The 25,900-nt window shown below is 35.5% G+C and overlaps 1 protein-coding gene across 4 annotated transcripts in view; it reads right to left on the bottom strand.

Annotated features, from left to right (window-relative positions):
* cpeb3 (cytoplasmic polyadenylation element binding protein 3) overlaps positions 1 to 25,900 on the bottom strand; it is a 100,893-nt gene that overhangs the window by 61,040 nt on the left and 13,953 nt on the right. For all 4 annotated transcript variants that reach the window (XM_030155886.1, XM_030155888.1, XM_030155887.1 and 1 more), the window contains one exon: positions 15,431 to 15,584. In XM_030155886.1, coding sequence (XP_030011746.1) covers positions 15,431 to 15,584 — 154 coding nt within the window. The remainder of the gene's footprint in view (positions 1 to 15,430; positions 15,585 to 25,900) is intronic.

Below are 25,900 nucleotides of genomic sequence, written 5' to 3'. Positions count from 1 at the left end.
CACTCGCCTTTCGTCCACATTCGTCACTTGGGATGACAGAGGGGGACAGTTGCCCTCCTGGAGCCTTAAAATAGCTCTGGGCATGTGCCATCTGCTTTCCCCAGGAGTTGAGTGGCGGGGTGTGAGGGGCCCCCGAATCGCTGCTGCCTCTGCTGTTCTGCTGACATTTCCTCACCGAGAGCCTGAGCTATTCTCAACCTCCCCGTGACGGCCGGGCAGCAGGGACGCCACCCCCCCCTCTGACGACGCACCGACCGGACGCTGACCTCGCTCTGACCGCTTCGGTAGAAATGGGATGAAAAGTAGGGGATGGATCAGATCAGCTGGATTTACCCTCGGCTCTGTAGCGGCCTTCACATGGCCACATTCTATTGCACTCAGACAGCAAGAAATATCATCATCTGATGAATTTCAACCAGAAATGCTTATTGTGATTACATCTGTGCGGGTCAAAATGCCACGGATGATTATTATAACCAAACCTTTTTATTATATGTGTAAATTTCTGTCTGTCCTAGAAGAGGGATCCCTCCTCTGTGGCACTTATTGAGGTTTTTATTCTTATTTTTTCCCCTCGTACAGGATATATTTTTAGTAGATTTTTTTTCTTCACTCAAACTGAGGATGAAAGAATGGAGAGTGTTGCATATTGTGCAGACTGCATTAAGGCAAAGTAGGATTTATGCTTCTCTTACTACCGTTAGTGGTGATACTTTGGCAGCGAATTTGCAGTTTATTTACTTTATTCACAGACAGTGCACTATAATACATTAACCACAAAAACTGGAAAGATTATTATGCCAGGTTTTAGTAAAACTTCTCATTTCCACCTGCAGTCTCTGTGCAGTTTTTTATTATATAAAGTTGTTTAACAGCGAAAGATTCAAGTTCAATATTTGACAATTACAGTTTTACCATTACAACCCAAATGGCATTTATAGTTTCAGACATCATTATTACATCACTGTGACTAAGTACAGTAGTTAAAAAAGTCAACATAAATGTGACTTGTACAGCCATCAGGGATTCCTTGAGCAAATATGAGTTAAAAACCTTGCATTACACCAGTGTTTTTCAACCCTGGGGTCGCCTGACATTTCTAGTAATTGATAAAAAAAAATAAAATAAATAAATAAAATAAAATAAAGTAAAATACATTTTAAAAAATAGTTTTTAATGGTTCAGTATATATTTCATTATAATTAAAACACCGCACACTTTTTCTAAAAAAAAATCAAGTTCAAATAAAATGCAGGCTATAATATCTGAAAGGGCATGTTTTGATTGACCCGATCATGTGACCGCGTGCGTTACTACGCTTCAACCTGCCCGGACACAGTCGCAGTTAGAAAAACGAACTGAACGGAGAATGAAAAGATTTCTTCACCTTCCAGGTCCTGCTAATACATCTCCAAGAGAAACTGAGAATCAGACATTAAAAAGGTTCATTATATATATTATATACCCTAAATGTTGTCTAAAATTAATGTTTATTTGCAACATAGTATAGCAAACTATGACATGATCAAAAACAAATTAATTTTAGCAAAAAAAGGTCTCCGTTTTGTTGAAATTTGTGATGTTAAAATGGGGTCACGAGCCAAAAAAGGTTGGGAACCACTGCATTGCACAGAGACAAACTGTATTTAAATTAACGACGACTAGAGTAACATACAAATAGTAATAAAAAATGGGACGCTGCAGTCTTGAAATGACTGATGTTCCACAATAGAATATCAGGCGGTCTTTTATAGGACTATTATATAGAATTCCTACTAATAATTGCTTTTTCAGACTTGACATTATAGCTGTAACATGTATTTCCGACTCATATGCTCAAATGAAATTCCTGTTTTTATTACTAGTCACTTCCATTTTTTTTTAAATTACAATATTTTCTCTCTTAAAACTGCTTTAACTACAAACTGCAACTAAATACTTAAATGAAGCATTTTTTGTTTTTTCTCCAGGGTCATCGTCAATTCTTGTGCATTTTTCTTGACTCAATAGGATTTTATTTACCGATACACTTGATGAATGCAGCTTTAGCCACAAGAATGAAAAGACATGAGCTGACGTGTTTGGTCACTGAAAAAAATGCACAGACACGCATTTAGAAATATCCAGTCTAGCCAATGAACTTAAAATATGGGTGCTTCTATGGAACTGGGTACATTTTGGTACCTGGCACTTTGACAGCTTTTTTAGACCCAATAACAAAAGAGAAATTTAGACATATATCCCCCCAGGATGGACCTAAGAATGACCTCAAGTAAATGCAAAAAAAAATTATAGTCTTGCTCTGAGCCATCCCAAAATTAATAAATTTTTAATAAAATATTGGGGCCAAAAATAGGACCAAAATTGGGACAGGAAAAGCTACCTAGGTGTTAGTGGATTTTGGGTATGTAACCCATTGTGTCCACTTACGTTACATGCAGAACCTGTCCATTTAAACACAAATAAATCGCGAATGATTTTGCAACAGCGGTCATTTTTGTGAAACACTCTGCCTTGTATAATTAGTTCAGTTCTCAAAATGTACCTGTGAGAGAATAAAGAGATATTCAAAAAAACAGTAATGCGTAATTTTCTTTTTGCATTAAATATAATGTAAAATAATATAAAAATGTGTTTTATCTGAAAAATAGTTTCTCTTTTATCTCAGTAAATATTTATTTTTAAAACAGACCCAAAGTGCTTCCAAACCTGCTTCATAACATTAGTCTACATTTAGTTTGAATTTTTAGCCCCATGTCCTGTTTTTAGGACCAGTTTCACAGAAGTACCCATATAACAACGTAAAAGAGGACAACTGCAAAAAAAAAAAAAAAAAACCCGCCAAAACATGTTGTGACTTCCATTTTGCATATTTTTCTCTGCTCTGTGCCATTAATACAAAAATATTTCCTGACAACAGAGGTTATTTTTGTCCATTTCTGCAGTTAGATTACACTAAATCCAGCTAAATCTGTAACTTTAACCCACAGTCTTTTGCTATTATATAATTCCACAGGCTGATTACAATTGCAGCTCTACTAATAGTGCGACTCTAATATCAAATGCACATTGTGGACTTGATTACCACTAAATTTACCCGGCATTTCATATGGAATAATTCTGTTCCGATGCCATCTATGCTTAAATGTGTCTCATTGTGCATAGTTTGAAGACTCCAGGAGAGGACAGGGGTGTTTAACTCCTTCCCAAACTGCTCTCAGTGTTGTCCTTGAGGTTCCTAAGTGGTTAAATCTTTACTAGATTCCACTGGTCTGATCACCACCGACTCCATACCACCTGGAAAGCCTCCCGACTGCTTCGGTCACGTTTTGCTCCCTCTGTTCCAAATTATAGAACATATTAAAGCTCCGAGTAACAGCTGAAGGAGAAAACCCCCCAGCAAATAGTTATTACAGGTCAGTGGGTGTGCCGGCAGCAATGTGTGGAAATGTTAGCCCCGATGAAAAAAAAAAAAAAAAAAGAAAACGCTTAGCAGTGGCATGCTCCAAAGCTGCATTCTTGGTTACTACTACCTCAACTACAGAGCCAGGAAAAAAAAGTGTCAATAACCCGCAAAGAGGTTTGACTGCTGGGGTGAATGATTCAGAAGAAAAACCCAAACTTCATGTTTGTCAACGAATCCTGCTTCTTTTTCTTGACACTGGCTTGAACTGAACCCAACAACCTCCGACAAGATGATTATCACACGGCCAAAGTTCCTTCAACTATCACTTCAGCTACCATCTAAACATAATTCTGCTCAGCTATTTACTCACTTAATTGTAGTAGCATTTATAAAATTATTCCCTTTGTATAGTATGTATTATTTGTATTATAACCTCCACCGGGAGGTATTGTGATCACTTTGCTTCGTGTGTTTGTTTGTTAGCAACTTTACAGGAAAACTATTCCAACCATCTTTACCAAATTGTACCCATAGATAGGCCTAGGCCCTGGGACCAACCTATTAAATTTTGGACCAAGTGGGTCAAAGTTCAAGGTCACAGCAAGGTCACAAAATCTAAAATTTTCCTATCTCTAATCATTGAGCAATTTTCGAAAATTAATAAAAAATTCAAAATGACTCCAATTAGCCTCCAATTTGATCCACCAGTAGCTTATAACAATATCTTGTATCTGGCAGAAAATTGTCCACATCCACTGTGGAATGTGGACTCTGTGGACATTTACATTTAACATTGAAAATCCCATTTATGACACATTTTTCATTATAACTCAACAAATATTGATTGGAATTTAATATAATTTGACATATACATGACTGGTACCAAGCTTCAACTTTTTCTGCTGTATGGAACAACCTTGAAACTGTTGAATTTAAAAAGAAATAGTCGATCCACACATGCACACCGTTCGGGGTGCTTGGCGGAGGTTTGCATTCTCTGAACACTTGTTCCCTTTGTATTTTCTCCTTGGCTTTCAAAACCATGTGGGATGTTTGAAGGTACTATCTTTATTCTATTATTTTTATTTGGTAGTGGTTTATTGTTCTTATTTATTTATCTATTTATTTATTTATTTATTTATTTTTGTTGTTTTTAATTGTATGGCTTTTTAATCTATTCTTGTATTTTATTTTTTTATTTGGGTTTTATTTATGCTTCTGTATAGCACTTTTTCTTTTTTGTACAGTTTCTATGTCTTTAAATCTATTTCTGTATTTTTTCTTCTATTTTGGTTTTAATTATTTTTCTGTACAGCACTTTGGCCCACTGCAGTTGTTTTAAAGTGCTTTACAAATTGGATCGGATAGTAATAAGAGAGTATTTCCAGAATCCAGTTCGTCTTGATGCTGATTGTCATGCTTTCAATAGTTTTTCATGGCTTATGAGAAGTGGACAAACCATGATTTTAATAAACAAAACAAGCCCAGACTTGTTTTGTTGCCTGAACTGGATCTGCCCAGTCATGCTTACAGGAGTCGTGAATTTTCTACCCATAACAAAACAAACTAGCTCTGACAGTGTTGTTTATTGGAAGCAGTGTGAGACTGAACCTTTGACACCGCCAACAAACACACCGTCTTATCTTTATGCAGTCATTACCGGGCGTTTAAAGTACAGGGGCATCCCTTTGCGGTTGAGATCACCTTGGGAGCTGTTACGTCCGTGGGATGGAAAGTTAAGAAGTCAAGTCCAACTTGTCAGACAAACTTCAGCCTCATCAACTTATTGACCTCTCACCTCCCTTTTAAGCTTGAGTGACCCTTCTCCACATCAATCTGCACTCTTATCTCTGGAAAACAATATGATAGGAGGCACAGGTAAAGCCACAAGTGGAGCTGTTTTCTTGGTGGAAGCTAAATATTACCCTCCCCTGAGACCTTTACACCATGAGCTAATCTTAAAGTAGAGACTGAAAGACAATGTTTAGCTCTATCTTTGTAAAGGTTACAAGAAAAGTTCCGTACCCTCTACTTCCTATCACTGAAGTCTCTTACGTAATCACACTGTAACTCATCTGACCTGATCTCTGCTCGCAATTCTTGTTTTCCTCCTGTGTCAGCTCTTAGCCATTGACCAATGCTCTCTGTCAACAAGCCCACAAAGTCAAACAACACCCGTATTTGTTTTGCTACCGGCTGCAGTAGCACCTTCTGTTTTGTACACCAACACCATGCCTCACATGTGGCGTTGTCTAATGTGATTGGTGACACCCAAACACACCACAATGAGGTGGCGTACCATGAAATTACTATTTGACTTATCATCTGACATCTTACAAAACACTCAAAAACCAAAAGAAAAAGACAATATAAGCACATTTACTCCGCTTCTGTTCAACAGCTTATGAAATAATGTGCTTTCTTGCTGCAAAAAAGCAATACTAGTGTCAAATATACAGCAAAAACAGAAAGGATGAGCTTAGCCAACATTAGCACATGGATAACCCAAAACTACAACCTATCCTTTTTACATTACTGTGATGTTCAATTTAATGCGCAATATATAATGTAGGTCGCAGCATTTTAGTTTTGGACAGAAACATGCTATCTTAATCTCTGCTGATACTGGCCAAAGTTTAAAGCAATAAATGTGTTGTTGTACTACTATACCTACACTCATTTCTCACATTTCTATTAGTTTATATTTTCTGTGTGTTTGGAAACAAATCTTTAGCCTAGATCACAGGTGTCAAATATGCGGCCCAGGGGCCAAATCTGGCCCGCGAAACACTTCATTCTGGCCCGCAGCATGAAAGTGCAAAAATGAACCTGAACTGTCAAGGTTGTCAAAATCATTTTGGTTCAGGTTCCACATACAGACCAATGTAATCTCAAGTAAAAATAACAACACAATAACCCATAAATAATGACAACGACAAATTTTCTTTGTGAAAAATTATGTGGAAAAAATTTAAGTGAAAAAAATAACATTACATTGTGAAAATATTTATATTTACAAAACTATTCTTTCACAATAAAATGCAAATAAATACATAAATAAAAACAAAGATGAACAACCCGAAATGTGCAATTTGAACAATATTCTGCCTGTTACTAAATGTTTTGTGCATTTATGGATCCACTGTGATTTGTAGTTGTGTTAATAATAAGAGATGTAATATTGTAGAAATTGTTCAAATTTAGTTCCAAACTCCAAATTTTTTTTACAATATTCTGCCTGTTACCAAATGTTTATGTAACACTGTGTGTAATGTACATGTATGAATAATAAGTGGAGGCATAATGTTAAAATTGCACTAATTTTTCAATTTTTTCAGGTTATTCACATGTTTTTTGTAAAATGTAAATATTTTCATAATTTAATTGGGGTTTTTTTTGTACTAAAACAAAATCAAAAACTTGGATTTGTCATTTTTTGTAGGTTATTAAGTCATTATTTTACTGGTCTGGCCCGCTTGAGATCAAATTGTGCTAAATATGGCCCCTGAACCAAAATGAGTTTGACACCCCTGGCATAGATCATTGATTTTACAGAGTACTAAAAGTAGATCTTCTCTAACAGATGAACTGAAAAGTAATTGATAGAGCAACTCATAATGAAAAGACATTGTCACAAATTAATGTTGGGGCTCATATTTACATTGAGGTTAGTGGGGTTTTTAAAGATGGTGCATATTTCAGTGACAGCTCACCGCTCTTATTATGCTAAGTGCTAATGCTAGTTCCTAGGCAGGTAAAGTTCATAGAGTGAATTTGTTTAAGGGGGATACAAAAGTGAGTTAACCTTTTCTGTATATGTACATAAACACAATATATATTTTCTGCCATTAATTCCTGTGCATCACAGGTCCACTACCTCAAGAGAACATAAAGCGTGGGCCTAGCAATCCAGAAACGCTATATAGTGTGGGTTTGACTTCTGTACTATCACATCAACAGCAAATTATAACTGACGCATGAGTAAGATGTGAGTCAGACCAGCTGAGGCAATGCCTTAGTGGGAACACAGGACTTTGTGGTTCCACCAGATCTTGAGGGACTTATTAACTCTTTTAACCCATAAAGATCCAGTGCTACTTATGTGGCACTTCCGAACTTGTTTTTTTTCTCTATATTTGACTTTTCTTAAGTGATTTATCACCATTTATTATAATATTATCCTTTGTATTTTGTGTTTTTTCAGTTTATAGCTGTTTTTTCCCGATATTTAATTCAGTTATCATGAAGATGTTTATAAAAGCTCAGATTAAAGTTGAGAGTTATATCAAAAACAGAGGAAACTGAAGAAAAAGTCAAATCTATCCAAGTGTCTCCATCCACTGTCATTGATCCAACTCCATGGGTTTTACTGGTGAATCAGTGTGGTAGAAGATAATAGTGTTTCCATGGTAACTACAGAGCCTCTGAACATCCACATGGGTCATATCTGATGACCATGAAAAGATGACAAACTGTATTTTACCTGAATTATTTACATGTATTGATAGAATTAGTGGATCACTGGGTATTAAACAGTTTAGATCAGGTGATGGTTTTGGTTGGGGGTGTCAAACTCATTTTAGTTCTGGGGCCACATTCACCCCAATAAGATCTCAAGTGGGCCGGATCACTAAAATAATAACAGTGACAAAAGTAAAATTAAATTCTGTCAATGTTTACATCTATAAAGTTTCCTTAAAAATCTGAATAACATTGACAACTTGAAATGTCTTAAGAAAAACAGGTGCAAGTTTAACAATATTCTGCCTCAGTTTATCATTTACACAAATGCATTACAACTTACTTTACAATTACAAAAACACAAAATATTTACTAACAGGCAGAATATTGATAAAAATTACACTTAGTTCTCTTAGACATTTCAGATTGTTCATATTTATTCAGGTTATTCACATTTTTTGAAAAAGGAAAGTTTGTCGATGTAAACCTTTTCATGTAATTTTACTTTTTTTACACTAAAACAATGAGAAAATTTGTGGTTGTCATTATTTATAGGTTACCATGATAGTATTTTACTGGATTGACCCACTTGAAATTATATTTGTCTCAGAGGCGATTTCTCATAGACTGCAAGGGAACCTCAACTTCCCCTAAAATTGCGAAAATTAAATGGTTAAATATGTTCGGTTGTGTTAACATTGCATTGACTACAAATGTGTTAGAACACGTTCATCTCACAGACAAGTTCGTTCAGAATCAGCTTTATCACAAATCAGCGGACTTGATGTTGTTCACGACTCATCCATTCCCGTTGCACTGTTTTCTCATTTGATCTCTGCTCAGTGCATTTGTCCGTAGACGCTCAGCGTCCATGCACTTCAATGGGACTGAGTGGAACAGTTTTTTCATCGCCTCAAAATTGGACGGTAATTGGATAAATGCCACGATGCTGTCCCGCCCCCGGACGCCCAGCGTCTCTGGGGGTGAATGGAGCTGTGGGCGGAGCTTGGCCGGGCTGGACGCTGGGCTTCCACGTGCTGATTGGAGGATCAGTCGAAAGGCTGAATGCCGTTTGACTGACAGCTATTTTGAGATCTACTCTTTCACTGACACAGTTCAGTTTAATACTGTCGCGCATTCTGCTGTGAAACCGAGAGAGAAACCACTACCAAATTACTTGTTCATTTCTTGCACTGTAAATAAAACACACTCATTGTACTTCCTTGTTTCAAATTAACATAATTTCAACGTTTTCTTGTTTAGTTGGTACGATAAGGTCACTGACCATTTTCTTAAAAAGGAACAGAGGGCTGAATTTATGTTTAAATAACTTGACAATTTTTCTTTTTTTTTATGTAAGCTGACAGTGAGCTTCCCCTGTCTGAAAGACGAGCAGCCGCCACTGATGTGGAACCTGAATTAAAATGATTTTGACACCACTGATCGTTAATATCTTCAGTGTAATTTTTACATTTCACAAATTCATCCCATGGGCCAGATCTGACCATTTGGCAGGCCGGATTTGGCCCCCGGGCCGCATGTTTGACACCTGTGGTTTAGGTCGACGGTGGACGTTTGGGTGTTTATGGGTTAAGTATCTTGAGTGGTGCATGACAACATGGTGTGATTGTACATGTGAGGAGTGGCCGACTGCATTAGAAACAGTATCACATCTGTTGGGCTGGCCACTGTGAACGTGGAGTGACATCTTAGAAGTGTCTGAGGTGGTGAGGGCGCTTTGCACGGAATGTCACAGTTGATTTACATGTCAGAAACAATTTGCTTGTGTGTATCCTGTGTGTAGGCATGTGAGTGGACGTGGGTGACACTAGTGCTGGCAGCGGAGGTTGCGGCTGTTGTTAAACGGTGGTGTTTTTCCAGGCCAAGGGGAGAGTCTCCTGTGTGTGTTTGTGAGGTTAGGGGGGGGGGGTGGGGGGTGGAGGGGGTGCCCGGCCCTCCCCACGTGAGCTCTGCTGACCCAGTTCAGGATCTACATGCAGACCAGGCCTTGCAGAAAGAGCCCGTTTGTTCAGACATTCCTGCAGCCCCGTTTCCCCTCACACAGGAGTACAGAGTTTTTAGAGCATATGGCAAGAAACAGTCTCACAGACAACCACACACACCCTTTGAAGCCGACTCTTCTCCAAACAAACACAAAGAACTGGTTGAATCGAGACGGCCTCGCCTTCCTCGAGGAAGGGAAGTGGGGTAGGTTTTGTTGGGTAGGTGGGGTCATCTCACCTCACACCTCCTCTAAGAGACCCACCGATACTCATTCGCATCGCCCTACGAGCCCTTCTCCTTTCATTCCAGAAATACACAAACGCAGGCACTCGTATAAAACAACAATTCCAGTCACAATGAGAGGCATGCGAGAAATGTTTGTGATGGGATGAGTGTGGGTGGATCCCGTTCAGCTGGGAATGCAGAAACTGGGCCTACTGGGTTAATTAGCTTTGACTGGTGATCCTTAACTTGTGGCAAAGTGGGACGGAGGCTTAAAATGTCAGTGGCTGGCTCAAGTAAAAACCAAACCAAAATAGAAAAACCTTATCTGAGGAGGCACCAGGGATTGGCCAGATTATTTATCTGACCCATGACTGGAAATTACCGGCTGATCTTTCATTGAAAATAAGTTATGATCGTAATATTATGGAGTTTTATGGAGGAGTCGATGTGTTTCATTAAGTCTCACCTGTTTATTTTGCAGATGTGAGCACTAACACTAACTAGCACACTGTTAAATATTCAGATTCCTAATCCCTGGTCAATCTTTTCAGCAAATTGAGCCTGTAAGCAACGTTTCTGTTCATTAATGCGTCCATGTGTTTCTAGATCAATCAACCAAGCATTTTAAATAAACAAGAAAAGTTGCTGCTATAATTTACCAGATGCTATGTTGACATTTTCAACTGCTGAAGATGTTCAATTGAATTAATTTTTTTTCATTTTTCATTGCAAAGTAACTAAATTCACTCCATTTTCAACCCTGTGGCTGACAGTTAAAATACTTTTTCCCATCTGCATTTATGTCCAACCTGAAACCGTTGGATGGTAATTCCTCTTCTCTCTCCTTTGTTTCTTGCGTCAGTGGAAGCCACTTATAGTGATCACGTCACAGTGATTTACAGTTTTCATTTTGGGTCTTTTCACACCTCTAGTCTACATTGTTTACAGACTGGTAATAAATGTAGGAATGTGGTGAAAACTGAAAGCTTTGAACCCTATTTGCACTTGACTGTGATGTTTTAACATGTAGAGTACTCATAAATTTAACTAAAGTAAATATAAGTACACAAATATATTCATACACAGTATTGCATTATTGTTATATTGAATTAAAATAAAATAAAAAGTAAATAGCAGCACCATCCACTTCATAAAATTATATTCATATGTAATGAGAACATAATATATAATAATATAATTGCAGATTCTTAAAGGGTCATAGAGTAAGAAAAAGGCAACAGCAAATTTCTTCAGTGAATTTCTTCATTTCTTCAGTCACTAAAAAACTAACTCAAAGTAATAAAGCCATATATCGGAAATGCACTAAAGTTAACACATCTAATCGTCTGATTATAGGGGTGATTTTTATTTATCGGATTATTATTTTCTCTCAAAGTCTGTAATTTCAGTTGAGAGCACTGATATTAGCTTAGAGGTGGACGAAAGTTTAACCTTATTTATGTATTTATTTTTTTAATACTCTGGAAATTTCTGGAGACAAGACAAGGCGGTAAGGTGGCGTAGTGGTTAACACCTCCACCTCACAAAAGGAAGGTTCCAGGTTTGAGAGGGTTCTCAGTCAAATCTGAACCTTTCCTCCAGGTTCTCCTCTTTCCCCCGCCATTAAAATAGTTACATATGGGTTAATTCTGCAGTCGGTGCCTCTGACCACAGTGATGATGATGAAGATTTGGAGTTGGTGTCCATGTGCCTTCAATGGCAGCTCACTGCTCCTAATGTGCTAATGCTAATGCTAATGGTAGGTGCTGTGAGTCTTAGCATGGGTAAAGTGCAAAGACTGAATTTTCCTACCAGGACAATAAAGTGAGTTAATCTTCAAAACGTGATTCAAAAGTTCTCTTTCTCTATTAACACTATATGCCATATAAGACTGGAGTACATATTTAAAATGTATATATTGTGATACACCACCTGGTTCCATTTTTAGTTCAGAATCAGAATCTGAATCTCTTTATTGTCATTGTACAAGTACAACAAAATTAAGGTAGAGCTCTCCAGTTTAGTGGAAGAATTACAAGGCACGACAAATAACAATAAAAAGGCACACTTATTTACATTAGAAAAAATAAAAAATAAAGCTATTGCAACTAGGAATGTTTGTTAAAAATAAATAAATAAATAAATAAATAAATAAATAAATATATATATATACATAATTAACCTGTTTAACCCTGACCATATTTTCAGGGGAAAAACGCCTAAACAGACATACCCAAAGTAAATGAAGAATTACTTCACAACAATAAGGTTCATATGGATGTTCTTGGTGTCTATGGACATTTAGATACCTCATAGAATCTATTCCCATTGTCTAAAATATTGTATCTATTACTATGCCTGAGTAAACTGTAACAAACTAAAAGAGAAATTAGAATTTTTTATCCTCGCCTGTTTTTTTTTCCGGCTGGATTGACGATGATATGCATAAATTAATTGTTCGTGTCGGAGACTTTTAATAGCATACATTTCACCCCACAAAGATAAAAAAATCATGTTTGAACATTAAAGTTTGCACTAAAATACACTTTTGATGTACTTTTATTAACATTAGGGTCTACACTTTGAGCAAAAGTTGAAAAAAACATCCATTGTCCTGATTTATTATATTTTTATAGTAGATGAATATTAATATAATTTTTTCAACCCGCGGGTGGGCCGATAGGGCTAAAGGGGTTAAGTAGCGTAAATAGCATGACAGTAGTGCAAATGCCATTGGAAATAGTGCAAATGACATGAGAAAAAAAATACTGTGGGATAAATAGTGTGAAAAGATAAAAAAAAAAATTGGAAGACTGTAAACATTTGATAGATACTGCACATGTTATAGGATATGATGAGATTATTTCAGTGAACATCAGTGTTATTGCAGGTGTCCTATTGATGTTGTGTTGGGTAGATATTGTTAAACAAAAAATGTCTCCAGAGGAATCATTTTAATTTTGCGATTTGGACATTTTTCACAAGTTCCTTAAAACAAAACCACAGTTAATAGAATTAATTTCCTATATTGCCCAATTGTATATTAGCTTTAACAGAGCAAAAGTCAGCCAATAGTAGTCGCTTTTCCATTGGACATCTGCGCAAAACTTTACCGATATTTACTAAATGTCGAAAAAACAGAAGTGCGTAATATCGGTTTTTCCATTAAATCACAAATGCGATGTGAAATGAACGTGTCTGCGTAGTCGGGTGGGTGCACAAGGCCTTTCTCAGACAGTGAGTCGATACACTCACAGGGCGGAGCCGCTCTGTGATTGGACCGGTAGCGAACTACAACCCCACGCTGCCTAAAGGATGACGATAGAGGTAAACAATCAGAGGGAGATGCAGGAATGCGAAGCTGTGTTCCTGTGCCATCCTGTTTGTATCTGCCGTGTTATCATTTAGCTTTGATAAACAATCGCATGAGAAGCCCTGCAGCGCATTACGACACCTTCCCAGTGAAGCTACACCGGGCCGGTAACAATGCTCCCTCAGCACAGGATTGAGAAAACAGACTCTACGCATGAGAAAGCGACATGCTCTGCTCATTACATACCCCTCCCACCAATCTTTCCATTGTTAAGATGGGAGGATGGGGGAGCGTAAAAACCCTACACCAAACCTGACAGGGCCCCGTCTGGGAGAAGGGACCCAAAGTTTTTACAGTGGACACGTGACGGCTGCTGCAAAAACATACATTGAATGCCCATAAAAGGGTGCGAAGAAACATTTTAACGTGAAATCGCCTACTTCTCTGAGAGACAACTGGGTGGGACGTCGGTTTACTTTTCAACTAAACCTCCTTTTCACTGTTAATACCTATCAGATCTGAGAAAAACACGTCCTCATAAAGTCACATTTATGAAAAGTTGGCTTTGCTGTGATTCACTGAGGAAAAATAACACTATCTGGAATGTGGACAAAAACATACTCAGTCACTCAACATTTATGCTCACATGTTAAGCAAAAGAAAAAAAAAAAAAAATACACAGGACACTTCATGTGACTTGATTCAGCATTTCCAATCAGCAGAAAGGGGAAAAGGGCAAAGAAAGAAGGCGATTTTATCCCATAAAGACCCAGTGGTACTTTTGTGGCAGTTCTCAAATGATTTTTTCTCTGTATTTAACCTTTCTGAAATGATTTATCAGCATTTATTGCAATATTATCCTTTTTATTTTACTTTTTTTTTTTTAAGTGTAAATCATGTATTTCCTGTATTTAAGTCAGTGATCATGTAGATGTTGATTAAAGCTCAGAGTAAATTCAAACAAATCAGGAAAAACACTGGAAAAAATTATTAAAATAATCTTACCAAGTGTAGTTTTCTCATTTCTAGTCAAAATATCTCATCATGCTTAAAATAAGACATAATCACCTAAAGAGTAAATTTTCAGTGAGATATAAGAACTTATTTTTAGACAATAGGTCTTTAAAATCTTATTTCAAGAAATCTTACCAAGATAATTTTCACTTGTTCTACTGGCAATTTTTTTGTTTGAATTAAGCAAAAAAAAATCTTGAATTAAGCAAAAAAAAAAAAAAAAAAAAAAAAATCTACCAATGGAACAAGTGAAAATTATCTTGGTAAGATTTCTTGAAATAAGATTTTCAAGATCTGTTGTCTAAAAATCAGCTCTTATATCTCACTGAAAAGTTACTCTTTAGGTGATTATGTCTTATTTTAAGTGTGATGACATATTTTGACTAGAAATCCAAAAAATACACTTGATAAGATTTAGATTTTTTGCAGTGAAGTGACATTTTGAGCAAAAATATCTTTAACTAAACATAAAAACAAGCGTCTACATCCACTGTCATTGATCCAACTCCATGGGTTTTACTGGTGAATCAATGTTGTAGAAGATGACGGTGTTTCTATGGTAACTACGGAGCCTCTGAGCATCCAAATGGGTCATATCTGATGACCATAAAAAGACGAATAACTGTATTTTACAACAGTTATTCACATATATTGATAGGATTAATGGATCAATGGGTATTTGGTTTAGGTCGATGGTGGGTGTTTGGGTCTTTATGGGTTAAAAGGAAGAAAGATCTTATCAGTGTAAAATGTTCCACATCTAGTCCACAGCACAAACATACACACACAAATAAAAATCAGGTGAGATTTTGCAGGTAAGGCTCATTATGTTAATTAATCATTTCAATTTCCAACAGAACATGATGACCCATACTCGATTGGTAAAGAGATCGCAAATATTGCAAAAGAAAAACAAATGTACCCAGAGATGATATGCCCATGAAGCAAAAAACAAAAAAAACCCAAAAAACAACCCGAATAAGCATGGACGTATGAATATTCCTAACCTGCAAAATGATTCCTCCATATAATATCAGCGATAGTCATTGGTGGGCCACCGGCAGGGTGTGGTTTACCTTTGTCATGGTCAGTCCTTATCATATCCATTAAGGAATTCTCCAAAGAGTGCAAGCTAAAAGCATCAAAGGGCCGATTCCGGTCCTGCAAAACACAGAAAAACAGGAAGAGAGTAAGAATTAGAGTTGACAAAGTGGCTGGTATCATGCACAAAAACACAGGGAATTATGGGTAACAGTGGCTACACGTGTTGGAGTGGGTGTCATAGTCATTTTCTTCCAGGGGCCACATTCAGCCCAATTTAATCTGAAGTGGGCCAGACCAATCAAATAATAGCATAACAGCCAATAAATAATGACAACTCCAAATTGTTTTAGTGCAAAAAATAACATTCAATTATGCTAGTATTTACATTTACAGACTATCCAAACAAAAAGGATGTGAATAACCTAAAAAAAATTAAATTTGTCCAGAGATATAAGTACAGTTTTAACAGTATTATGCCTCGACTTATCATTTATACATATGCATCATAGATCAGATCTACAAAGGCACAAAACATTTAGTAACAGGCAGAATATTGTTGAAATTGCACTTAATTTTCTTTAGACATTTCAGGTTGTTCATATTTATTCACGTTATTCGCATTTTATTGTTAAAGGATAGTTTGTTAATGTAAACATTTTCATAATTTAGTGTTTTTTACTCTAAATTAAAGTGAAGACATTGGTGTGTTGTCATTATTTATAGGTTATTATGAAATTTTGAGTTTGATGCCCTAACTTCCACTTTGCAAATTCATCCTGCGGGCTGGATTGGAACTTTTGGCGGGCCGGTTTTGGACCCCGGACCGCATGTTTGACACCTGTTGTCTACCAGGAATGATCTGTATTTCCCTACACTACACGTCCATGGGTGATTCTCTTTTTGCGGCAACATTTTGGCTTCATAACTTTTGCAAAAAAAATTACTTATGTTTTATATTTTTTAGAGCTGAAACGATTAATCGACTCAAAGTGATTAAAAAAAATAATAATTCAACCACAATTCTCCTGAATCAAAGCTTTGTTTCCTTCATTTCTCTGCTGTTAAACATTGGTTCCACTGTTGTGTTTCACACGGACCCTTATCATGACACACAAAGAAGCTTCGATTTGGGAAAACTGCAATAGAATATTTCCCTTCAATCAAATTCGAGTCGATTAATCGAATCGTGAATTTTTGCATTCGCTTTAAGCACCTAATCGATTAATCGTTTCTAATGTTTCTAATGCTCTAATATTTTTAATATTTTGTTTCAACCCTGACATGTTTAACTATAAGAAATGCATAGTGGTCCAGCTCACAGATAGATAAAATAATAGTTACAGGTAATTTTCTTCAATGTTGTCTCTGAATGTGTTCCACCCTGTTAGGGACATTTACATACAGACCACAAATAGTTAAACATGTAAATATTGATCAATAAGGCAAGGCAAGGCAAGTTTATTTGTATAGCACATTTCAGCAACCAGGCAATTCAAGGTGCTTCACACAGGACATTGAAATACAACGACAAGGGAAAAAGAAAAACATTTAAAACATTATAAAAGAAACATGTAAAAGGTGATTAAAAACAGCAAGTAAGAAAACAACACATAAAATCCAAAAATATAAAAACACACACATATTAAAGTAAGAGTTGCAGTGCAGAGTTTCCAAAGAGAATATAAAATTTAAAAAGTCAAAAGCCTTTTAGTCAAAGGCAGCAGTGAACAGGTGAGTCTTTAACCTGGACTTAAAAGAACTCAGACTCTCAGCAGACCTGATATTTTCTGGTAATAATGACTTTTCGTAGAAAGAGTATGTCCCTTTTGCTAACAGAATATGTTTTATTCTTGAAACTGTAACAGGTCATTTAAATACAAATAGTATATGTGTGTTTTGTACAAAAAATGCTGTTTTTTTACCCATTTTTAATGACAGCATGGGAAATACTGGCAGTTTTAAAAACATATACATACACGCGCATTCAATGTTCCTGATTTCCCAACATGGTCCAAAAATTTTCACAAAACTTAATGATTCTGTTAAATTATTTAATAAAAACCGTTTTTTCCTAACAGGGTGGGATGGAACATAACAGGGTGGAACAGACTATAACAGGGTGGAAAATCAGTGAGTAATTTTCTTAACTTCTACGGTTCATCTTTACTTGTTCTATATTTGTTCATTAAATAGTGTGACGTACACACATCAGAAACAAGAAACATGAAAAAGCAGATATCTTACGTGCAGGATGTAATTGTGAATAAGCAGATTTGTCTACTATTAGGGTATTTTTTTTTCCTTCTTTTGCTTTTATTATCTTATTTTCTGTCATTCTTTTTCTTTTACCTTTTTTGTTTTATGAGTATTTTGCTTTTTTTTAAAAATTACTATCATCAACTAGAAGCACTCGGAGAGCGCAGACCTCCGCCAAGGCTGATCAGTAGCCCCCCCCCGTGGGCCCCCCCACGCCAAGGAGGTTATGTTTTTGCCAGGGTTTGTTTGTCTGTCTGTCTGTTTGTCTGTCCGTTAGTGTGCAACATAACTCAAAAAGTTATGGACAGATTTTGATGAATTTTCTGGTCTGCCCCCCCCCCCCCCCCCCCCCCCCCCCCCCCGATCACCACCAAAATTTAATCATTTCTTCCTTATCCCATTTCCAACAAACCCTGAAAATTTCATCAAAATCTGTCCATAACTTTTTGAGTTATGTTGCACACTAACGGACAGACAAACAGACAAACAAACCCTGGCAAAAACATAACCTCCTTGGCGGAGGTAAATATGTCATGTAGGACCAAGGGTGGGAAGAATGGGACATGCTTTATGCCTCTGAAATTTAATATTCAAATGTTCAATGTAACTTAAGTCTGCACCAAAAAATGCTAAATTAAAATGTAAAAAAAAATAAATAAATAAAAAAGAAAGATCTATATTTCCCTACACTACATGTCCATATCTTGTGTGTAGGATGTAATTGTGAATAAGCAGATTTGTCTACTATTAGGCTATTTTTTTTCCTTTCTTTGCTTTTATTATCTTATCTTATTTTCTTTTTTTTTATTATTATTTTTCTTTCCTCTTCTTTTACCTTTTTTGTTTTATGAGTATTTCTTTCGTGTAACTTAAATCTGCATCAAAAAATGATAAATAAATATGTTAAAGAAAAAAAAAAAAAAGGAATAATCTGTATTCCCATCGATTAAAAACTATCAAACTGGAGTCTGCACATTTCACCTCGCTGTTGAAATTCTGGTTGGTAACCTTGCTCAAGGGCAGATCTCTGGCAACAATCTGCATGTACTGACAGCTTCCAGTTTTTGTTACACAGCGAAGCAGGCTGGGATGCATTCTTAACTGCTCTGGACTAATAGAAATTAGGGATCTGAGATTAGTCGTTACAGTTAAAAAAAAAAAAAAAAAAGAATAGATGATTAATGTTAGCTTCGGGGTTGATGGCGCATGGAGAAAATATTAAAAAAGAGATATGGATCTGGAATGGAGAGGCCCTGAGTGACAAAAGCTACAGTAAACATGTCGAATGTCAGAAGGAACCTCATCTGGGTATGTTTAATGTAGCAGAAGAGCCATTTTAGTTCAGTTTTCTGTAGGTTTATATCATAATATTTCAGTTAATTTTAAAAAGCACAAATATTTAACATTCATTTTTCAGTTTTAGTTTGGTTTTCGTTTAGTTTTATCGTTAGTTTTCCATGTATTATGACTAAAACATTGATTTCTTGGAGCTGGAAAAGGAATGATATGAAAACTTTATACCTTTTTTTTCAGCTTCTTTCATTATCAAAGAAAGCCTGATATTAAAATACGATTCGAAAGCAACCGTTTTATTCCCTTTATCTTAAGTTTTCATGTTTTCTTTTTACTTTTAAGGAAGTTAATTCCTAACAGCTAGTTCTTATTAGTCTTCAGCGTGTTTGTGTTAAATATTAACACACAAACAAAGATTAACATTAGAGGGTATGTTTAGAGGAACTTACTGTAGATTTAATTTAGTTTTTATTTACAATTACCGGTAGTTTTTTTATGAATTATGAGAAAAACCTTGATTTATTGAAACTTAAAAAAAGGTCCAATGAAAGAATACGTGATATTTTTAATGTAGCAAAAGAGACATTTTAGATGAGTTTTTCAGTTGATTTTAAAAAGCACAAATATTTAACGTTCATTTTTCAGTTTTAGTTTGGTTTTCGTTTAGTTTTATCGTTAGTTTTCCATGTATTATGACTAAAACATTGATTTCTTGGAGCTGGAAAAGGAATGATATGAAAACTTTATACCTTTTTTTTCAGCGTCTTTCATTATCAAAGAAAGCCTGATATTAAAATACGATTCAAAAGCAATCGTTTTATTCCCATTGTCTAAGTTCTAAGTTTTCATGTTTTATTTTTACTTTTAAGGAAGTTAATTCCTAACAGCTAGTTCTTATTAGTCTTCAGCGTGTTTGTGTTAAAATATTAACAAACAAAGATTAACATTAGAGGTTATGTTTAGGGGTGTGTATTGGCAAGAATCTGGCGATACGATACAAATCACAATACTGGGATCACGATACGATATATCACAATATATCATGATACTGTTAAAAAGGCAATTTTTTGTTTGTTTCTTTCTTAAAAATAATTATTTCCTTGAAGAATTTAATTACACCAGAAATATGCACAAATATTAAACACATTTTTATTTTATCACAACAGGATCTAATGCTATATCACAAAATTTTCCTGTGTTCAAACTTAAATTATGTTTTACAGACATTACAGTTTAAGATCCTGCTCAAATGTTCATATTCTATTAGTTCATAACTAACAACGTAACATTATTTTTGTGCAATCCCAACAAAGGAACTACCATTATTGGATAAAACAGTGTTAAATAATAATAAATAAGATATAAACAATAAAGAAAAATAAAAAACAAAAACTAACCTCCACAATATCTGCATTTGATTAAGTACCTAAAAATATCGATACAGTTCTTTTTAATATCGATACTGTATTGTGAAATGAAATATCGCGATATATTGCAGAACCGATATTTTCTAACACCCCTAGTTATGTTTAGAGGAACTGACTGTAAATTTGATTTAGTTTTTATTTACATTTAGCGTTAATTTTTTTATGAATTATGAGAAAAACCTTGATTTCTAGAAACTGAAAAAGGTCCAATGAAAGAACACGATATCAAATGTCCATATTGTTTTAAGTGTCTGTTTTGTGCCTTTTTATGTTTTATTATCATTATTATTATAACCTTTATTTAACCAGGGAAAAAAAGCTCATTGAGGTTAAAAATATCTTTTTTAAGAGAGTCTTGGCCAAGAAAGCAGCAGCAGAAGTTACACAAAATGGAAATCACAGCCATACGTCCACACTAATATACATAAACAAAATGAAAGTCAGTACTAAAAACAAACTTAAAACTGATAAGAACGTATATATACAACATCACCATTATTTTAAAAGGTACTAAAAGTATAACAACAATGTTCCTTAAAAGCATCTCAAAGCCGAACCCAATTCAGTCAGTTGGAAAAACATCTGCACCCACATTTGTCCTTTTCTCATTGATTTAAAATGACTTTGGATGTAGTAAAAGAGACCACGTCCTTCATTTTAATGTCCATTTTATTTATTTTTTTACGTAAGGAAATTATTTATTCACAGCTAGTTCTTATCAGTCTTTAGTGTGTTTGTTTTAACTATTAGAACACAAACGAAGATTAACATTAGAGGCTGACTATAGATTTAATTTAGTTTTTATTTTTGACTTGACGTTAGTTTTTTTATGTATCATGAGAAAAAAAATAATTTATAGAAGCTGAAGAGCTGATGACACAATGCATCACATCAAACAGGATTTAAAGTGATTGTTTTGTTCCCATATTGTGTACGTTTACCTGCAAATCTACTTCATTCTGGTTTGTGTTTTCATTTTTTTATTTTCATGAAAAAGGTCCAATGATAGAATACATGATATCAAATGTCCATATTGTTTTAAGTGTCTGTTTTGTGCCTTTTAATGTTTTGTTTTTTACTTAAGTTAAGGAAATTATTTATTCACAGCTAGTTCTCATCAGTCTTTAGTGTGTTTGTTTTAACTATTAGAACACAAACGAAGATTAACATCAGAGGTTATGGTTCGAGGAACTGACTATAGATTTAATTTAGTTTTTATTTAGATTTAGCGTTAGTTTTTTTTAGGTATTATGAGAAAAAACAATTTATAGAAGTTGAAAGAGCTGTGATGACCAAATACATCAGATCAAACAGGATTTAAAGCGATTGTTTTGTTTCCATATTGTGTACGTTTACCTGCAAATCTACTTCATTCTAGTTTGTGTTTTCATTTTTTTATTTTCATGAAAAAGGTCCAATGATAGAATACATGATATCAAATGTCCATATTGTTTTAAGTGTCTGTTTTGTCCCTTTTAATGTTTTGTTTTTTATGTAAGTTAAGGAAATTATTTATTCACAACTAGTTCTCATCAGTCTTTAGTGTGTTTGTTTTAACTACTAGAACACAAACGAAGATTAACATTAGAGGTTATAGTTCGGGGAACTGACTATAGATTTAATTTAGTTTTTATTTAGATTTAGCGTTAGTTTTTTTTAGGTATTATGAGAAAAAACAATTTATAGAAGTTGAAAGAGCTGTGATGACCAAATACATCAGATCAAACAGGATTTAAAGCGATTGTTTTGTTTCCATATCGTGTACGTTTACCTGCAGATCTACTTCATTCTGGTTTGTGTGTTTTCATTTTTTTACTTTCATGAAAAAGGTCCAATGATATTAATGTCCATATTGTTTTAAGTGTCTGTTTGGTGCCTTTTCATGTTTTATTTTTTTACTTATTTATTCACAGCTAGTTCTCATTAGTCTTTAGTGTGTTTGTGTTAACTATTGTCAGACATAGAGGGATTAACATTAGAGGAAGTGGTTTTAGCTTTAGTTCAGTTTTTATTTAGATTTAGTGCTAGTTTTTTTAATGTATTATGAGGAAAACCTTGATTTATTGAAGCCGAAAGAGCTGTGATGACAAAATGCATCACAACAAATAGGATTTAAAGCCACTGTTTTGTTCCCATAGTGTGTACGTTTACCTGCAGATCTACTTAATTTCTTTTTTTATTATTATTTTGATGCAAGTTTAGGATATTATTTCTTCACAGCTCATTATACTTAGTCGTCAGTATGTATTTGTTATTATAATAGGTCGTAGAAATATTAACTGCCGTCTGAGTGGGTGAAAAAGTAGCAGAACACAAGTGAAACCCTACATCGTTCTTCACTTTGCCTCATTCCTCTCTTCACTCTCGATGCTCTAAATGCCAGATCTCATTTGTTTCCAACAATGAAACTGCTACACGATCGCAGATGATGCTTCACATCTGAGCTTTACGTTTTCTTGTTTTTTTTTTAGATTAGAGCCAAGAGATGAAATATAAAACATCTCCCTACAAACGCAATTTAACTCATGAACTATTTGATCAAAGTAAATTCCTTTAGACGTTATGAAAGCTCTACCTGAGACATTCTGTCTTCTCTAGGCCTGGGTTTATCTGATAAAGCTGGGTCTGAAAGTGCTCGCAGAATTAGAGGATCACTTTTGCAAAAACCTCTCCCAACGCATTTCCTGATCCCGCCAGGCGCACCGCTCCACCTGAGACCGGACCTGAGAGTTAATACTACATCAAACGCCTCCAGGGGTTAAACTGTGTGTTTAATGCCCATTGTGTGCCAGTGAAATTTATGAGAATGACATGTGTGCCAAAGGTAAAGCCTGAGAGTTGTGTATCTGGAGCTGGAGGCTGCAGCCTTGGCAGCTGCGTCCTGTGTCCGCTGCCTGAGCCGTGGCCACATTGTTCCAACGCCACAGCTATTGTTGCCCATTCGGCTGAGCATTCAAAAGCGTTATTCCCCCCACTCTGGACCCGACAGCGCCACGTAGATAAAAATCTGCCCACTTGGTACAAACGGTAAACACTTAAAACGCTGAGCTGTTAGTTTCCTCCCCCTCCCCCTCCCCCCCCAGCTCTCTGACACATGTGGATGAACACTAGGATGGGTGGGGTCGCGGAGCACCACTACAGCCAAGTGACCCCAAGAGGTCATCTTTACTGTTACTGCTTTAACCCGTCTTTATGGGTGTTACCAGTGTTACTTTTGTGGCAGTTCCCAAATGAATTTTTCTTGATATTTACCTCTTTTTTTTTTTTTTTTTAACCTTTATTACTTCCGCCAAGGAGGTTATGTTTTTGTCGGTGTTGGTTTGTCTGTCTGTCTGTCCGTGTGCAAGATAATGCAAAAAGTTATGAATGGATTTGGCTGAAAATTTCAGGAAATGTTGATACTGGCACAAGGAACAAATGATTACATTTTGGTGGTGATGGGGGCGGGGCACTGATCTGCCTTAGCGGAGGTCTGCGCTCTCCAATTGCTTTTCTAGTTTATTTATTAATTCATTTATTTGTTTATTTAGCAGGGACAGTACACATTAATGAACATTTCTGTAAATGTGCCAGTATTAGCAAAAAAGCTATTTTTCAACTGTTGTCCCTGGGTAAGATGTAAAATACCAACCTTCATAAAATAAAAAAAAAACATTTTAAAAACTAGAAAAGCACTCAGAGAGCGCAGACCTCCACCAAGGCAGATCATTGCCCCCCCCGATCACCACCAAAATTTCAGCATTTGTTTCTTGTGCCAGTGTTAACATTTCCTGAAATTTTCAACCAAATCCGTCCATAGCTTTTTGTGTTATCTTGCACGCAGACAGACAGACAGACAAACCAACGCCGGCAAAAGCATAACCTCCTTGGCGGAGGTACTTAAGGCTACACCCACACCAAGGTTATTATCGTTAATGAAAACTAACGAAATGACGAAAACTACAATTGAAAAAAACATTTTCGTTAACTGAAATAAATAGAAACTACAGTTAAAATTAAAAAAATCATAACTAACTGAAACGGTATTGTGTACTAACAAAACTAACTAAAACGAATAAAAATTATGGATAAAATTCCCTTCGTTTTCGTCTTTGTCAATGTCGGATTGATACGAAAGCGATTTGTTTCGCTCTAGCAGTTTTAGCCAGCGGTACCATACGTTACTTCACAGTCCGTCACTTTTCGTCACTTGTCGTTTAAAGACGTCTTCTCGTCCCCACTCTACCTGGAAACATGGAGACTAAAGTTGGGAGAAAGTAGAGTCCTGTATGGGATTTATTTGAATACGACAGTGAAGAAGATAAAAGATACGACAAAACTGAAACTAAACTAAAACTAAGCATTTAGAAAAAAAAAAAAAAAAGAAAACTAATAAAAACTAGCAAACCTGCTCTGAAAATGAGTAAAAACTAACTGAATTAGAGAAAAAAGTCAAAACTAACTAAAACTAAACTATAATGAAAAATGCAAAACTATTATAACCTTGACCCACACATTACATAGCATGAGTTCACATATACAGTATACACAGTTAACCTTTAAATATTAGTACAAACACCTGGAGAAACATTAGTGCATGGGCAGGTGATCATGCAGCACAAAACAAAGAAAACTTGATTCCGGTGAAGATGAATATGTACATGAACATTTTACCTGGTTACAAGCAGCTGTTGTTAGTGAGGTGCAGTAGTGCAGATTATCCAGACACACGGGAGAAAACATGCACCGTGCATCAGGAGACCTGCAGGGCTCTAGTGTACAGTGTTGATTTGAGTTCAGCCAGTAACCAGGTAAGTTAGTTGAGAACTAGGTGTGTAAGAAAATATCGGTTCTGCAATATATCGCGATATTTCATTTCACAATACAGTATCGATATTAAAAAGTACTGTATCAATATTTTTAGGTTTTTATTCAAATACAGATATTGTGGAGGTTCATTTTTGGTTTTTGTTTTTTTCTTTTTTGTTTATATTTTATTTATTATTATTTAACACTCTTTTATTAAATAATGTTAGTTCCTTTGGTGGGATTGCACAAAAATAATGTTCTGATGTTAGTTCTGAACTAATAGAATACGAACATTTGAACAGGATCTTAAACTGTAATGTCTGTAAAACATTATTTAAGTTTGAACACAGGAACATTTTGTGATATTGCATTAGATCCTGTTGTGATCAAATAAAAAATGTGTTTAGTATTTGTGCATATTTCTAGTGTAATTAAATTCTTCAAGGAAATAATTTAAAAGAAGAAACTAACAAAAAAAATTGCCTTTTTAACACATTCATGATATATCGCGATTAGGGATGTAACGATTACCGGTATAACAATAAACCACAGTAAAATTCCCGACGGTTGGTATTACCGTTTAAATTCTAATTATCATGATAACCGTGTTTGATTATTGCACTTTGAAAACTCATGGTACTGCACATTTCCTGGAGAAGCAGCAGCACT

This window comes from Sphaeramia orbicularis, chromosome 15 (genome assembly GCF_902148855.1).
Source record: "Sphaeramia orbicularis chromosome 15, fSphaOr1.1, whole genome shotgun sequence".
NCBI lineage: Eukaryota > Metazoa > Chordata > Actinopteri > Kurtiformes > Apogonidae > Sphaeramia > Sphaeramia orbicularis.
This window is presented reverse-complemented; position numbering and strand designations above follow the sequence as displayed.